The sequence below is a fragment of the Chionomys nivalis genome, chromosome 13, assembly GCF_950005125.1.
Source record: "Chionomys nivalis chromosome 13, mChiNiv1.1, whole genome shotgun sequence".
Lineage (NCBI taxonomy): Eukaryota > Metazoa > Chordata > Mammalia > Rodentia > Cricetidae > Chionomys > Chionomys nivalis.
This window is the reverse complement of record NC_080098.1, coordinates 47,172,370-47,189,972: the sequence shown is the minus strand read 5'-3', so window position 1 is coordinate 47,189,972 and position 17,603 is coordinate 47,172,370. Positions and strand designations below refer to the sequence as shown.

General features: G+C 43.2%; 1 protein-coding gene across 2 annotated transcripts in view; it reads left to right on the top strand.

The window, feature by feature from the left end:
* Cdkal1 (CDK5 regulatory subunit associated protein 1 like 1) overlaps positions 1-17,603 on the top strand; it is a 633,981-nt gene that overhangs the window by 568,105 nt on the left and 48,273 nt on the right. For both annotated transcript variants that reach the window (XM_057788043.1, XM_057788042.1), the window contains exon 17: positions 8,291-8,359. In XM_057788043.1, the coding sequence (XP_057644026.1) occupies positions 8,291-8,338 (48 nt within the window). In that variant the 3' untranslated portion in view covers positions 8,339-8,359. The remainder of the gene's footprint in view (positions 1-8,290; positions 8,360-17,603) is intronic.

The window sequence follows — 17,603 nt, the reverse complement described above, 5'->3', positions numbered from 1 at the left end:
CTAGACTAATAGCACTGCTACTGGATTTCACACTGATTCATAAGCTAGTGTGAACAAGAAGTAGCTTATCCAGTGTGTAATGGTGAGACCATGTGTGCTCAAGTCAATCCTTCCTCGTGGCTCTCAGTATTATAAAGTTTTGCACCTTGGTTTCCTGGCCTAGTCAGTCACTTTACAAGGGAAATTTCTCCTGGACTTTATCTTAACTACATATTTTACAGCACTTATAACACAAAGGTATTTCATACGCTGTAATTCTTCTCCAGAGAATCTGACACTCTTCAGCATCTGATATTCTTCCTACCACAATGGAAGGCACTGGAAGTGCCCAGGAGACTAAATGTCCTAAGTTAGCATCAAAGGGAAGATCTCCAAGAACTCTAAGTCAGCATACCACAGAGTTACCCGCACATCTGTTCTTATTACTGCATTATTAACAATAACCAAGAAGTGGAACCCATCTACATGTCCATCAACAGATAAATGGATGAAGAAAATATGGTGCATATATGCCATGGCATTTTATGTGACTGTAACAAAAACTGAAATCATGACATCGGCAGGAAAATGACCGGAACTGGAGATCATTGCGCTAAGTGAAACAGGCCAGATTCAGAAACAAAAACAGTGCATGTTTTCCCTTCAATGAGGAACCTGGGTTTAAAATTACATATGTGCAGTTATATATAATACATGAATAAGTTAGCACTCAATTCATAGCTACCTCAGAATTTTAATCCTTGTTTTATTCTCATCCCTTTTATGAGATCAGCAGCCTGGCAAGAGGCCATGCATTATAATACACAGCTTAAGTTAAATACTACTTTTCTTACATCGAAGCAGGAAAAAAATTAATTTTTTTTAATGTTTTCATTTGTTGTTTTGTTTTTCAGATAATTTTTAAAAGTTTTCCCCTTTTTAATTAATGTGTCTCTGTTTGAATAATATGTGTTTGAGTGTGAGAAGACAGAAAAGGGTGTTGGAGCTCCTGGAACTGGAGTTCCCAGCAGCTGTAAGTTGCCCTGTGTAGGTTCTGGGAACTGAACTGGGGTCCCATGCAAGAACAGTGTGTACTTTTAACGGCCAACTGCCTCTGCAATCCTGAGACAGACACTTGCTCTGAAGACCAGGCTCGCCTTGAACTTGTTTATTCTCCTACCTCAGCCTCCCGAATGCTGGAGATGATGAATGAGCTCTATTCTACTCCACTGAGGGCTGGTTTGTTGTTTGTTTGTTTTTAAAACCTGTTTTCACTTGGAATCATATATAGATGAACAGAAAAATCACAAAGATCACTCAGCATTCCTTTACCCCCTCATCTGGCCAAGTTCTCTTTCATCCTGATCCCGTCTCCACTGATGGTACCACCCTACATCAGTGTGGTCTACTTAATCCGAGAACGCCACAATGATGCGTTACTATTAACTGAGATTCAGGTCATTGCCTTCTGGAAAAGAGTGTAAGACCCAGGCTTCTGAGTTTATACAACAGAGCCGGCTCAAACACTTCCTTTTCTATGAATTTAAACATGAAATCAATGTTAGTGATGCGCATAATGATGTATTAGTAAAATTTTTAGTGTTTCTGTAAAGGGCTACTTTAAAAAATGTACTATCCATGTATTTTTTATTTTAAAATATATTTTTATTAGTTCTTAAAGTTATTAGTTCTTTTTTTTTTTTTTTTTTTTTGGTTTTTAAGACAGGGTTTCTCTGTGGCTTTGGAGCCTGTCCTGGAACTAGCTCTTGTAGACAAGGCTGGCCTCGAACTCACAGAGATCTCCCGAGTGCTGGGATTAAAGGCGTGCGCCACCATCGCCCGGCAAGTTATTAGTTCTTGATCATTTTACCCCTCCTCCAATTCCTCCAAACTCTACTCCCTCTTCCTTATCCGTTGAACTCTTTCTTTCTTTCTTTCTTTCTTTCTTTCTTTCTTTCTTTCTTTCTTTCTTCCTTCCTTCCTTCCTTCCTTCCTTCCTTCCTTCCTTTCTTTCTTTCTTTCTTTCTTTCTTATGGTGGGGGGCGTTTGTACGCATGCAGAAGCAGAGAACAACTTACAGGCATAGGTTTTCTCCCTTCACTATGTGGGGCCCAGGAACCGAACTCAAGTCTTCAGGCTTGGCAGCAAGCCTCTTTACCCACTGAGCCAACTCACCTACTACTCTGGGGGATGGAAGCTGGAACTTTGTACATGCTAGGCAAGAACTCATTTCTGAGATGCATCCCTCAGCCTCCAGGGGTCCTACTTTAGAATCAACCCTATTTTTATGCCATGAGGTATAAAGCTCTTTGCGGGATCTCCAGGGCCCGTGTCTCTTTAGCAGAACAACACACCTGTATAAACATCTACTCAAGGGGGCTGGGGCTGTATGTAGCTCAGAGGCAGAGCGCCCATCTGGCATGTACGATGGCCGACGTCAAGTTTCTAATATTGCAGGAAACCCATCCCACTTGTACTGCCTTACTATAGTCACATACAGGAGGATCACTTGTCGGCCATTGCCGAACGGGTCCTAGGGTTGTGAGTGTGTGCACGTGTGGCAGGGGGGCTCTGTTCCCACCTGCAGACTCCCCATTGGTGATGGGACTCACCCAGAAGTGCCTGGGTTTTCCTGGAAGTGAGCATTTCTTTGCGGCCAGCCATGCAGGTACCAGTTAATCCCAGGTACCTGTAAGGTGATGGGAGTCTACGTGTCGACGAAGCTGGGAGCACCGAACACACTCTGTCGACACGCATCACTGTTAGTCTAGCTACAGCTGATGCCTTAGCATTGTCTCCCAGAGAATCAGGGCAGCCCAAATACGGTTCTCCCTCGAAGTACAGATGGAGGCCAGGAAAGCAAGCAGATGCAGTGGAGCTAATCAGGCTGAGACACAGCAGGGGAACTCAAAGCTAAGCTTCCCATGCTTTCCTGAGTCTTAATTAAAGAGCTCGGTGCCTCCTTTTGTTTTATCTGTTGCCAGTGTTTGGTCTCCTATTGTGACAGTTTTTTGTTGTTGCTTTTTTTTTTTTTTTTTTTTTTAAAGTAACTATCAATTTGCTGATCTAACGGGGAGAGAGCAGTTCTTGTCTGGGAAAGAGCCATGGTGGTTGCAGGAGGCAAAGAGTTAAGTTGCTGCTTTTCTCACAGTTGCAAACCAGCCATAGCAAGAGCCACTCCCTGGGAGGCAGGAGAGGGAGCAGGAGAGATCCTGGGAGACCTGGGGGTGGGGAGCATCTCACCCCATTTTAAGCAATGGCCAACGACCATCAAGTGTCTTTAAGAGAGAGCAAGCTAAACGGTGGAGCAGGCTCTTCATAGCAGGCAAGCACGGAAGGGATCTGCAGGCTGTGCTTCACACCCCAGTAATAAATACAGTGTAAGGAGGAGAAATCTGTCCCAGCAAGCAGCCAGGACTTTGGGAATAGGAGCAGACTGCTATCAGGCTCGTCCAACAGCGATGAGCAGGGATTGGAAGCAAAGGTTATTGGCTGAATCCAACACCCTGCTCTTCTGTGTGAGTTGGAGGGGCACTGGGTGTGAGGAGGTAAGGGAGCTAGCTCGTACACTGCCAGGCTTCCTGTCGTTGGGGGACTAACCCCACAGTGGTGTTTGAGGTGCCAAGGAGGCTGGTCTCCGTGGAGAGTGAGTTACGCACCCTGCTCCAGGCCCTGTTTCAGTTTTGCAACTTTTATGGATGGATGGTAGTGCTGATTGTGCAATGTGAATACGCTTGCTGTCACCACACTGTGTACTAAAAACGGCTCCACGGTGAGTTTAACATTACATGTCTTTCACCACAACTGGAAATCAGATTCTAAACAGAGGGTTGAAGTGAATGGGGACAGCGAGCTTCCTGAGAGCAAGGAGTACCACTTATTTGCCTTTCTTTGGTCCCTTGAAGAGTCCTTGGTGCACAGTACTATATTCAGTATACTTAATAGATGTTTCTTACGCTTAGTAGTGTGTGTCTGTGTGTGTGTGTGTGTGTGTGTGCATGTTTGCACATAGAGGTGTGTAGGCCTGCCATAGGCCAATCTCTAGTGTTCACACCTCGCTTTTGAGACAGGCCTTACAGTGGTCTGGAGCTCACCAGTTTGGCTGTCTGACTAGTCAGGAAACACTAGGGATCCTCTTGTCTCTGCCTCCCTAGCACTTGGGTTATAAGCACACATCACTAGGGGTGGAATTTTCGTTTTGTACATGGGTTCTGGGGATTGAACCCAGGGCCTCTTCTATACATGACAAGTGTTTTACTAGGTCCCCCTAGTGCTTCATTTTATAGACGCACAACATTGCACCTGTGCCTGGAAGATTACAGGAAGAGGCATCGCTGCCTGTGACTAATGCCTAGAGAAATTATTTAGAAGGAAGGAAGATTTATTTTGCCTCGTGGTTTCAGTCCATGTTTGGCTGACACATTGCTATGGGCCCGAGGTAAGGCTGGACATCGTGGTAGGCCTCATAGTAGAGCAACGCCTCCATCCTGCTTGCTTTCTGTGGTCAGGATAAACACCATGGCCAAAAGCAAACTGGGGGGAAATGTTTTTTTCTTGGTATACTTAATAGGTCATCATCCAGGGACTTTAAGACATGAACTCAAAACAGGAACCCAAAGGCAGGAGCTGATGCAGAAGCCATGAAGAAATACCGCCCCATGGCTTGGTTAGTTTTCTTTTTTCCTTTCTTTTCTTTATTTTTAAAAATTAATTATCTACTTATTCTTTTTTTTTTTTTTTTTTTTTTTTTTTTCAGAACTGGGTTTCTCTGTGTAACCCTGACTGTCCTGGAATTGGCTCTGAAAGCCAGTCTGGCCATAAACTCAAAGATCTGCCTGCCTCTGCTTCCCAAGTGCTAGGACTAAAGGTGTGTGCCGCCACCACCTGGCTCAGGACTACCTGCCCATGGTTAAAACTACCCCCAGTGGCCTGGTTCTTTCCACATCAATCAGCAATAAAGAAAATGCCCCACAGACATTCCCACTGAACAGTCTAATTGGGTCAGTTCCTCAGTTGAGGGTCCTTCTTCCCAGGTGACTCTAGTTTGTGTCAAGTTTGACAAGACCTGGCCACCACAGTTTTTCACCTCCCAGCAGACAGGGGCAGAGAGAACCATGTCTGGACTGTTGAGCCTTCTCCTTTCTTTCCCATCCTTGTTATATCTCTATCCCAACCCTCAGCCTACTGAATGGTGCTACCTACATACAAAATAGACCTGTTTGAGCTGCTTCCCAAAATAGAATGTGTTTTACTAATCTCCCAGGTAGATCTCAAGCCAATCAAGTTGACAATCAAGACTGACTGTCACACGTCCAACAGCACGCATGGAGGACAGTTGGTTAAATTAGCGATGTTCAGAAAGGAAGAAGGGTTGGGCCTATCTGACAGTGGCTCTGTTTCAAAATCCCTTAATTTGGCACCCCGACTCTGGCTCTTTGGAATTGTCCTCAGTGCTCACTCATACGTCAATAAGAGCGTGCAATAACCGTAGTTGAAGCTTGGTGACCTCAGTCACTCGTCCTGTAGTGCCTGCTTGACTTGCAGCTCCCTGCTCCTGTCCCCCTGGCTCTCAGACCATCTGGCTTCATCTTCTGGATTGTAATATTGGCCTTGGGTGTGTCATGTTTTGGTGACCTGTTGGACTCTTCCCTGCATGTTTCTCGATAGAACACAATGGAGGCAGAATGGTGACAGAAATGAGTCCTGACACGTGAGAGCTGATGCCTGGTGTTCAGTCAATTGCAATTAGTAAGTCATTAAGTCAGGCCAGAAGCAGAGACGTAGATCGGCCTTATTTCATCTCACGTCTCACCAGAGACCAGCTGAGAAGCTGTGAGGATTTACACCCCCCACGTTCAGGGAAGGCCCCGTGCATTTTCTTCTAGGAAGAGATGTCCGGGGAAGAAATAACCCCATGCCTCCTCTTCCTTTGCTAAGATGTGCTTCTGTGAAGTATGAGCAAGGCAGCCCTCTACCAGCAGGTTTGCTTCTGTGGATTCGACCAACTGTGGATCAAAAATATTAGGAAATTGAGCCAATACTAAAAATGAACAGAGCCTTTGCTCCATGAACAACACAGTATAACATCCCTTTGCACGGACATCTTACCAAGTACTGCAAATGAGCAAGAGATGATTTTCAAAGTGCATAGCAGCATGAACTGCTTTGCAGAAGGATCTTGGGCATCCCTGAACAATCCACGTGGTACCCATGGGTGACTCTATACAGTCTTAAAGAGTACAATGTACTGATGATCCCTGGCTTTGTTACTTTGGAGCCAGAATACAGTGCTCAACAAAAAAATATAAACATTGCATAAATGGGAGTAGTTGACGATATTTTAATTTTCTTTTTAATTTAATCTACAAATAATTTATTTTTCTATTTTTTTACCTATATTGCATATATATCATACATATTAAAGTGGAGTTGGAAGTATAGATCGCACTGTCTGTTTTGACTGGTGATATCAGTTGGCTTGCCCCGATTGTCCTTGGACTTGGGAAATCTTCAGTCTGCAGCTTGGGTGCTAATTTAGGTTTATTGTGAAAATATTTCTGTACTCCCAAATGCTTTAGATTTGAGGTGGACTTTTGATATCCAAATACATGCTTGATTTACATTTGGTATATCCCTGTACAAAATCTCAGTATGTATCTCTACAGGACTAATAATGGCTTGCTTAGTGGTTCTCAGAAGAACATCCCAGGGAAACAGCTGTCTTGACCCATTTTCTGTTGCTCTAACAGAATGTCTGTGTCTTAGAAAGTAAAGGTTTATTTCAGTTCATAGTTCTGGATAGTGCAGGGTCAAGTGACAATGTTGGACAAACCTCATGAACTTATATGTAGCATAAAACACAAAACTAGCAAGGGCAGAAAGATGAGAAGAGGGGCCGAGTTCCAACAATGGCTGATCCCTACTCATGAGAAAAGCATTTACCTAATCACAATGTGCTCTTACTAGCTAAACCACCTCTCTTTCCAACACAGAGGGATTAAAACTATCTTTCCTTAAAAATAATTATTTTACTTCTACGTGTGTGTGTGTGTGTGTGTGTGTGTAGACACAATAGATCCCTAGAAGTTGAAATGGCAGGAGTAGGCATTGGGATCTGAACTCTGGTCCCCATGATAGAGCAGTAAGCACTCTTAACCACTAAGCCATCTTTCCTAGCACAACTTAAGCTACATCGTCAAACCGTGACAACACACTCTTAGGTATCCTCATCAGATCTGTAATGTGAAGAAGGACGCTTAAAAGAAATCCCACACTAGCTCAGAAATTGAGTATAATAGAGGATTATTTATTTAGGGGTAGACTCATTGATCACAATCCTCTGCTGGAATGGGGAACAGCATCCGAATTCTGCAACCGAAAAAAAAAAAAAAAAGGCCGGAAGCGCTCTTTACATTGGCATATATAGTATAAGAGGCCACACCCAAGTGGGTGGGTAACTTAAAGAATACTAGTGGTAGGAATTCCTACAGCAGTAATGTATTTTTTTTTTTGCCTTCTTCGCTTGTTTTTGGGTTTGTTTATATATGTATGTAAGGATATATGTATGTATGTACACATGAATCATAAATGCATATATCCTTTTGTGTGAGTGTTGTGTTGTGTGTATGTATGATGTGTATGTGAGTGTATGCATGTTTTGTGTGTAAGTATGGGCACATGAAGACCATGGTGCACATGTGAAGAGGAGAAGGCCTTTTCAGGTGTCCTTGTTTCCACCTTGTTTGATTGAGACAGGGTCTCTCATAATTCACCAATTCAAATGCTAGGCTAGGGACCTACAATGTTCTGGGTGGATTCTGTCTCTTCCTCCCATCTCATCGTAGGAGTCCTGGGGTTAGACATGTTTCCTACCACTTCTGGCTTTACATGGGCTCTGGAGGACTGAACTTAGGTTTTCATACTTGCACAACAAGTGTTTTACCCATAAACGATTTCCCCAGTCTGGGATTATTTGTTTTTAAGGGTCTTGCCATCTGGCCCAGGTTTGCTTTGAACTCACTATGTAGCCAAGGCTGGCCTTGAACATGTAGCCACCTTATTTCTGTCTCCCAAATGGTAGGATTATAAGCGTGTGTCACCATACCCTGCTTCTGATGGTATCTCCTTCTCCTTCCTCCTTACATTTGTTTATTTGTGTGCGCATGTGTGTGGAGGTCAGAGGATGAGTCTTAAGAGTCATTTCTCTTCCTCTCACCGTGTAGGTTAAAGGGATTGGACTCAGATGTCAGACTTCGGGGAAAGTATGTTTTTTCACTGAACCATCTAACTGATCCCTATATTTCCTATACAGGTTGGGATGGATCAGCTACTGGGAGTTCAGCTTTTTGAGGCCAAGTGAGGCAGGTTTCACCTCCTACAGGTATGTCCGATATGCATCTATGGATCTCAACACGTTTATAGATGATAGTGTTGTACCACAGTGTGACAAGGATGGATGCCTGTGTAAGGTTCCACAACACATCCCCCAAACAGCATCAGTAGCCGGGAATCGGGTATTCAAACACATGATGAGACTTTGGGGGATGTTTTACACTCAATACACAATCGAGTCTTTTGGGGGATGTTTCACACTCAATACAGAATACTTCAAAATTCTTGTTTATAAACAAGTCCTTCCTATACATCTTGAATTAAGGTTCTCTTGAGACTTTCTAGGTTCTTAAAATCATCTCAGAGATCAAGCCAATGGAAGGTGGGTTAATTATTCGAACCAGTTAAAAAGTTAGTGTATTAAAATGGAAGGCACTGGATGCTTGAAGAGGTCACATGTTCTTTCAGGGTAGAAGTTAAGGCAGAATCCAGTGAGATGCTAAAGGTAGTAGATCTATAGTACAGATGTCAGGCAACCTCAAAACTGGCCCCCAGATAGCAGCCCTGCTTCCTGGTACCCATATTCTTGTTGAACAGCCTCCTTTTAGGAGGGATGCTTCCGCTGGGACATGTTTGCAGAAGAGTTCAACAGCTACAGGGTTCTACTTCCCTTGCTTAGTTTTCTTTACCTGATGGTAGAAGGCAGCTTTTCTGTCATGAGCCACCGTGTAGAGGATCACATGGCAAGGAACAGAAGGAGGCCCCTGGCCAGTGCTCTTGAGGAAGCAGGGAACTTAGTCCTGCAGCCCAGGAGCAGCTGACTCTTGCCAACTGGCTCGTGAGTTAATCCTTCCCAAGTCAAGCCTGCACATGCCTGTGGTCCATGTGCCTCATCGTGTGTGAGACCTCAAAGCAGAAGAGCCAGGTGAGACTCACAGAGAGAAACAAAGAAATAAAAAAATATCTTCCAAGCCACTTAATTTAAGTATAACTTGTCATATAGTGGTAACAAATGAATGGAGCTTATTGAGCAGTTGTCTTCTGTTGCCTATTCCAGGCTGAGGGTTTCTGAGTTCGGGGTTTGAAAAGGAGACTCGGAGGTGTTGAACACACGGGTGCCTAAACTGTTACTTCTTTTCCTTTCCTCTTATTAAATCCAATAAACAGCTCTGCTTATTTGTTGGGACTCATTTTTCTTTGTGCTCAGGCTTGTCAGCAGGCCGAAGCCTTATTAGTCTGGTCTGAGAAAGTGAGCTAAAGCAAGCGAGTGCCTTTGGAAGCAGTAGGAAGTCCAGCGAGGAAAAGGAAGTTGCCATCTGGCTGCTAATGCAGTGTGCTTTGCATGTGAAATAAGAGTGATCACAGCTCAGATCAGCAATCAGGAGGTGTCATTGATTGCTCTGGGTCTCAGCAGTTCTTGATAATCTAGCCTATTATTTTCGCTGTTAGCACCAGGGCCCATCAGGGCTGGGACTGAATGGTTCCTTCAGTCATCCATTTGAGACGCTGACACCATGGCTTTCTGCATAGATGTATTTGTGACTTAAATGCTCTTGGTTCAATAAAGGAATTACAATGCTTTATTGTCATGGTAGGAAGCCCCGGCAGGCTTTGCCACTGCCATTTCCAAGGATCTATTACCTTGCGAGCTCTAACTACGTGGTTAATGTTCTGTGTGGAGATTTCCAGTCTTCATGGCTGAAAACAGAGAGAGGGTGACATGCTAGGGCTTAATGCTGTTGAAGGAAACGCGAACTGCAGTTGGAGATGCAAGTGATTTAAATAGAAGATAAGTCTCAGCACATGAACCAAACTGCCTTTTGGTCTCCACGAGGCAGACTTCACAAGGTTTGAACAACAGTGTATTTTAAGTCATTGGACTAGTGTAGAAGAGAGCCCTACCAACGAGTCAACCACGTGAAAACTGTCTATATTCGGAGCCCGATTGAAAATTACCTGTTTCTTTGTGTGTGTGCACATGTGTGTACGTTCATGAATGTGTATGTATGTGTGTTTGTGTTTGTGTGTGTGTGTAATTGGCGCATACTAATCTACAATACAAAAGAGGGAGTTCGTTATAGCTTTTTTTTTTCTGGGTTTTTGAGATAGGGTTTCTCTGTAGCTTTGGAACCTGTCCTGGAACTCCCTCTGTAGACCAGACTGGCCTCAAACTCACAAAGATCTGCCTGCTTCTGCCTCCAGAGTGCTATGATTAAAGGCATGCACAACCACTGCCTGGCTCATGATAGCATTTAAACACTTGTACTTTGATGATATTTACCTCTCCTTTAGACTCTCATGCCCCTGCCCTCTTCTTCCATTCCCTACCACATCTCCTTTTAGTTTTATGTCCTTTCTTTTTCTCTAAATTCAACACCTGAAAGAAAATGTTCTGTCTACCTTTGTGAGCCTGGTTTATTTTCCTTATAATGCTCTCCAGCTCCCATTTTCCTAAGTGACAATTTTGCTCTTCTTTGTGGCTTAATGAAACTCCATTATGTGTTTATTGGTTTATTAAGGCTATATACATATATCAGATTTTCTCTATCCATTCATCCATCAGCTGATGGATACTTAAGCTGATTTTATAACTTGGCCACTATGAGTTTAACTTCAGTGGACACAATTGTGCAGGATTTACGGTTAACTGACTTAGAATCCTTTGGGTACATACCCGGGGATAGTTGGGCCATGTGACAGATATAATTTTTAAAGGAACCTCCATATTGATTTCCACAGTGGCTTCACTAATTTTCATTCCCACCAGCAGTATTTGTAAGCCCCAAAATTCTCCTCAATTTTTTTTCTTTGTTTATGGACATTTGCTTATGTATTTGTTGTTTTGTTTTGCTTGAGACAGGGCCAAATGCATTTCTTGCTAGCCTCAGACTTACTTATATAGCCAGGGATGACTTGAATAGTTGATGCTCCTGCCTCTTACTCCCCAGTGCTAAGCTCTTGGATATGTGCCACATCCAGCTCGCATGGTCCTGTGAATGGGATCAGAGCTTTGTGGACGCTAAGCAAGCCTTCTATCAGCCCAGCTGTGTGCTAACCAGAACCCTCATTCTCACCCTCAGATTTTTATCACAAATGGTGACTAGTAGTTTATCTTAGGAGCTGTTTCGTGAGTAGACAGAGGACACTGAAAAGCCTGTGGCGTGTTGGTTGTTGCAACTCCCACCGCCAGTGCTCATTGATGGGTGCTCAGCACAGTGGTTTGTATGTTCTAACTGCACACACATTTCCATTTTCAAAGTTTTCCACTAAGCAGTATATCAGAGACTACCTGCAGAATAAGAAAATAGACTTAAGAAGATAATGCAAAAAGCATAAATCCAATCTAACCCTTTCTTTAGAATAACTGGACTTATGATGGTAAGACCATACTGCTGAAGACAACACCTACACAACTCATTTGACATGAAGACATTGAGCTAGTGCTGCATAGAACCTTCAGCCCGGTGGACCAGTATCCATGGTACTGGGAGGTACTCTGTACATTGCCAGAGGAGAAAGATGAGCACCACCAGGTACAAATCCTTCAATATACAATGATGACCTACCTGCAAGATGCACTGGTGCCATGGTGGCACAAAGCTTGTGGTAATAATCAGTGAATATCGGATGGGATTGAAGGCTTACTCCATAAAATGGAGCCTGTTTCCAACACTACTGAGGTGGCCAAGAACCTGAGATTAGCTAGGCCAGGGACCTAGGAGAAAACCAAATACTGTTCCTCTGCTAAAGGAGCCTAGCAATAAAATGACTCTTAATGGCACTCTGCTAAACTCATAGATCACTGCCTTGCTCAGCCATCATCAGAGAAGCTTCTTCCTACAGGAGACGGGAACTAATACAAAGACCCACAGCCAGACAACGTGCAGAGAGTGAGAGACCCAGGAACACATGGATGTCTTCATTAAATCCCTCCCCTGGGGGCTGTAGTAGAGGAGGCAGAAAGATGGTAAGAGCTGGGGAAGGGGGGAATGGAGGACACCAAAGAAACAAGGCCTGCTTCTACCTCTGATTAAGACATTTTGTATATTAATATTATTTTAGGATATATTTATCATATTATAATATACATTTCTACCTCTGACCAAGATACGTATATGTTGTTTACATTTTGAGATCATTTCCTCATTTGTTGCACAGTTGTTTAAAGATTGTTTAATATTCTAATATGAAGTCTTAGACTTTAAGTTATATAGGTATTAAGATTCATAGGTCAATAGTCAGTCATCCATGTTTGTCATACTTATAGTTAGACTAATCAGGTTCTTTAGATATATAGAGAGTGTATTCTGCATAAATAGGTAATCTTCAACCACTTCAAAGAGCTGTAGAATACGGCATTTAAATAACTTAGGGTTCTTTTGATGTAAGACACAATTGCTCCTGGCAGCACAGATCTATTCCTGAGAGAATGTTGAGCACCGAAGACACTCCACTTGGAGCTTGTTTTCTTCTTGGCAGAACTGGCCATTGGGCAAGAAACTGCCCATGCATCGACCACTGTCAAAATGTAAGATGTTCAGATAGGACAAGCAGGATACAAGAAAAAAGACTGTCAAATCTTGCCAAGATAGGGTAGGATGGTTTTGATAAATTTCCTGCTTCTGAAAATGTTCTGTCAGTTACTCTAGGCTTTAGCCAAAGTTGGTTGCTCCAACGTTGCAAATGAGTCTTTGTAGTCAGTTGTTTCTGTCATTTGTTGCACATTTTGGAATTTGCTTGATTGCACTTCCTGCTTACTCAAGTAATATTCTTTCCCTTCTCTGGTTTTTGATGGGGTTGAAGACTAGATAGTTGTACTTACTTTCCTCTCATGACTTGGCCAAGTTATTTATAATACAAGACTTAAACTCCTTAGGATAGGATAGTCATTTAAACATGTATCACATGTTTCTTGCTTGATATTGTTTATGCTGTTGTAATTCTAATTTTTATACCTGATTTGTTCTTATTTAAACAAAAGGGGGAGTTGCTATAGGAATTCCTACAGCAAGTAGCCTTTTAGTTATCTGCCCACTTGGGCGTGGCCTCTATATACAAATGTCAATGTACAACGTGCTTCTGGCTTCTTTTCTGGCTGTGGGATTCGGTTGATATTTCCCAATCGAGCAGAGGACTGCAATCTGTGAGTCTACCCCTAAGTAAATAACCTTCTATTATACTCAATTCTGATCTAGTCTGGGATTTCTTTTAAGCGTCCTTCTTCATTCTTTGTGTTGGAAGCACTGGCAACACTCTGTGTCACAGGGCCCAGAATATTTCCCAATACATCACAAGGGAGATTAATGGCCACATGCTGAATTTTGTAGCACAACTTGATAAGTATTTGCATTTTTATTTAAGACGTATTCAGAAAAGCTCAGTCAGAGGCCATAAGGCACAGAGTTGAGTGTCATACCTATAGGCTCCTCTAGCATTAAGCTCTTCATAGAGAAAGGTTAAATTCATTGGTCTTTCTGCTATATGGGCATCGCCTATATTTGGCAATACCCACAAGAGCAGGGAGCTCACTACTCTGATTTACAAAAATGAAACATTTCCTCAGTTGTTTTTATGCACAGGAAACTCAGCAGCTATCATTATTCATCATAATTCCCAAGAAGATTGACTGTGTAGTAGGTTGGTTATATTCATTCAAGATTATTGGAGCCAAGTTGTCCATAGTCTTTTATGGTAGGGGTGCCACAGACGAACACCAGAGATTGGTGACTGAAGGTTCTGGGGAGGGCGTTTCCTTGATGTCTAGCATCCCGTGGTATTCTCTGCCCCTAGTGCCACATGTCTTCATGTGTCTGTGCTTTTTCTATCCTTCAATCACATAGAATCAATGGGCCACAGTATTTCAGCATGACCTCGCCCTAACCTCACTAATGAAATCTGCAATGACCCCGTTTCTAAATAGTGTCACATGTGGAGATGTTGAGAGTTAGGAATTTCATCATATCTTTTGTGGGGAAGGGATGGACTCAGTTCAACCAATAAAACTCACTTGATCTGTTTTTCCTGGTTTAGAAACTGAACTCAGCCTTGGCTAAGTGCCTAAGAAGAAAACATCTCAAGTACCGTTTGGGACAAAGGAGCTGTAAGCCTGGCCCCTAATCTCCAGACAGCCAGAAGTATTAGAGAAGGTTCCACAAAAGGATACAGCATCATTGATAAAATGATCACTCACTGAGTGGGGAGGCTGTGGCTTGATGTGAGTGGTGGCTTAGTTCTGAGTTTTTAGCTTCCCTTTGGTGAGTTTGAGATGCAATGCTGCTCTATATCAGCCTTCTCAAATGCTCACAACACTGTCTTGTTTCATTCTTGTGTATCTCCAGCTGCTCAGCTCATCATATTAAACTTTACTTTTGGTTGCTTTAGTTAATAAACATGAAATCAATTCTGCATGCTCTTGTCAGCCACACATATTCAGTATGGGTATCCCCAGGCATTTTCTGAGAGGGGATGTGTCTTTCCCCAGAAAAACGGCTGGAATTTAGGTGGTGTGAGCTCAGAGGGCTTGTTTTAAGAAACACTCAACGCCTTTTTCTGCACCCAACAGACCATTCCATAGCACATCTGAGGACAAGTGCTCCTCCATGAGTTCAGTTAAGGCAACAGCTCTGAGACAAATGGCCGGGGCGTGAGGAGAGAGGAACGCACCTTGGTCATCACAAATGAGTATCCAGACCACTTCTAGAGGTACCGCGTCTACATCTGGACTGCCTGAGTTCTTTGACAGGCAATTTCATGACATGATTCCTTGTCTTTAGGTTCAGTGGAAAGATGATCGCAGATGGGGAATCTCAAAAGCTTAATACTAGAAATACCAACAACCCCACCTTCCTTCTCTCTGAAACAAAAGAGAAACAGCACTCTCTGCCGAAAGCCAATGGCTGTCTATAGTTGAAGCATGCTGTCTGTGGTCTGTGGCCATTACGGAAAAGGGGGAGTACTAGAATTCACTCATAAACACAAGCACCCTCCCATATTAGATTTGTGTTGCTTGAAATATTCTGTGACATTTTCTCCTTAGCAAAACAGTGTTTTCTTAGGGTGTTAATTTTTCTTCTAAAATTGTTTTAAATAACTATCATATTTCATTTAAATGACCCATAACATTTCAATGTATAGGTGTTATATAACTAATCTCATGTAATTATCAGACATTGGGCTTGTCCCCAGTTTTTCTGTTATAAATAATGCTCTCCAAGCTTTCTTCCGTGCATCTGAAAGTACGTGCCCTCCTCAGGTCTGGCTTTGCTGTGTTCTTCCCCCGTTGATACATATGCATTTACTCAGCAACAGCAGTTTCTGGTTGTTCTCCTGAACTATATTAAGCTCTTAGATTTTTTTTTTGTTCTCATCCACGAAGCATGTGTATTTTAAGTTTTAAAATAACTTTTTTGAAATAAAACAAACTTGGAAAGCATTATGCTCTGCTACAAAACTCGCAGGAGGACTAGATGTGTATTAGACAATTCAGGACGCCATCACAAAATGTCACAAACGGAGCGGCTTAAACGATATAAATTTGTTGCCCAGGGATGTTGGTAGAATCCCTGCCTCCACTCATGAAGGCTTGTGTTTGACCTACAGGACCACGTAAAGTGTGCATGAGGGTACATACCCAGGTCTAAGGGGATCAGAAAACAGAAGGACATGGTATACCGGGATCATCTCGGAGTGTGTCTGCCATCACCTGCCACGCTACTTCCTAGTGCATCAATTTCTGATGTTGATGAATCCCTATTCTCACACATGAGCATCTTAAGCTATTAAACGTTTATTTTTCTCCCTTTTCTTCCCTTTCCAGTTCAGCTGCATCGCTTCATAGAACACACCTGTGTATGGTGTTGCATTATGTTTTATCATGATTTCATGCGTGTCTATAGTGGGCGCTCCTTATGTTTTGCAGTTGAATAGTGCACACTGTTCCTGAGTGACGCATGATCCCCCTCCTGATATTTGCCTGTGTGTGGTAGTTTGAATACAATTGGCCCCTATAAACTCATAGGGAGTGGCACTATTAGGAGGTGTGGCTTTGTTGGAGTAGGTGAGGCCTTGTTGGAGGAAGGGTGCCTCAGTTTACTTCCTGCTGCCTGTGGATCAAGATGTAGAACTCTCAGCTCCTTCTCTCACGCTATGTTTACCTGCATGCTGACGTGCGTCTCACCATGACAATAATGGACTAAACCTCTGAAACTGTAAGCCACTCCCAGTGAAATGTTTTCCTTTATAAGAGTTGCCGTGATTATGGTGTCTCTTCACAGCAATAGAAACCCTAGCTAAGACACTGCGTTTCTCCAGTACCCGCCAGCTGTTTCTCTGAAGTGTAGGTGCTATTGTTTCCAACTTTAGATGTGTGTTGTTCTTGCATCTCTGGGGTCCGTGAGGGGAGGGGCACACTGTGAAGAGGGGTTACCTCTGGCTCTTATGCTCCACTGTGGAGGTTTTCCTCAGTACAGAGAGTGGAGAGGTCAATTAGCTTCCCAGATTCCAATCCACCTTCTGCCCATCCCCCAGCCGCACACGTGCACACTGCATGTCCACATGGCTGTATCACCTGGCACTTGGGGTGTCAGAGGAGGCAGACTGGCTGATTGCTCAGCACTGCCCTCCCTATCAGCTCTCAGGTTCAAGCCTTCTGCACGTCATCTTCTGCAGGATGGTGACCACGTTTGTGTCTGCCCTGTCTTTAAATGTTATAGCTGGAGTTGCAGATGTCTCTAGTTTCACCGAAGATGGCCCATGTCTCCAGGTCTTTGCTGTTCGGTGGCCTGAGATCTTCTTTTTTAGTGAAGGAGAACATGTCACTCTGCCATCACAGCAGCCAAGATCTCTTTCAAATGATCTTTTACTTCCCTGGTAGGAGAGGCTGATCCAGAGTCCTGTGTCAAGGCAGAGGTCTCCAAAGCCAAGACAGACACTTTGCCCACCACACAATGCTTCGACGGGTACAGAAGAAAACGGAAAAACTCAAATCCCATCGAGGACTTTTCAAAAATGTAGCAAATGGATAAATGGTCTATTTGAATTATGAAATTTCTTGTTTGACAGTGCCCATGGCTTGTAACTACTTGGCCCAAATTAGATTTCACAGAAACATTATGTCTTGATTATAATATTAGAATTCTACAGCCAGGCACACAATGTGATTTGAAGACCTCAAACTCGCTGTCAGATCGAATCTCCCTGAGCTCTTCTGTTTGGCTTTTACAAAAACAGAAAACTCGCCAAAGCTTTCCTGGCCAGAAGGAAGCCAAGCGGGGACAGCCACATAAGGTCTGAGG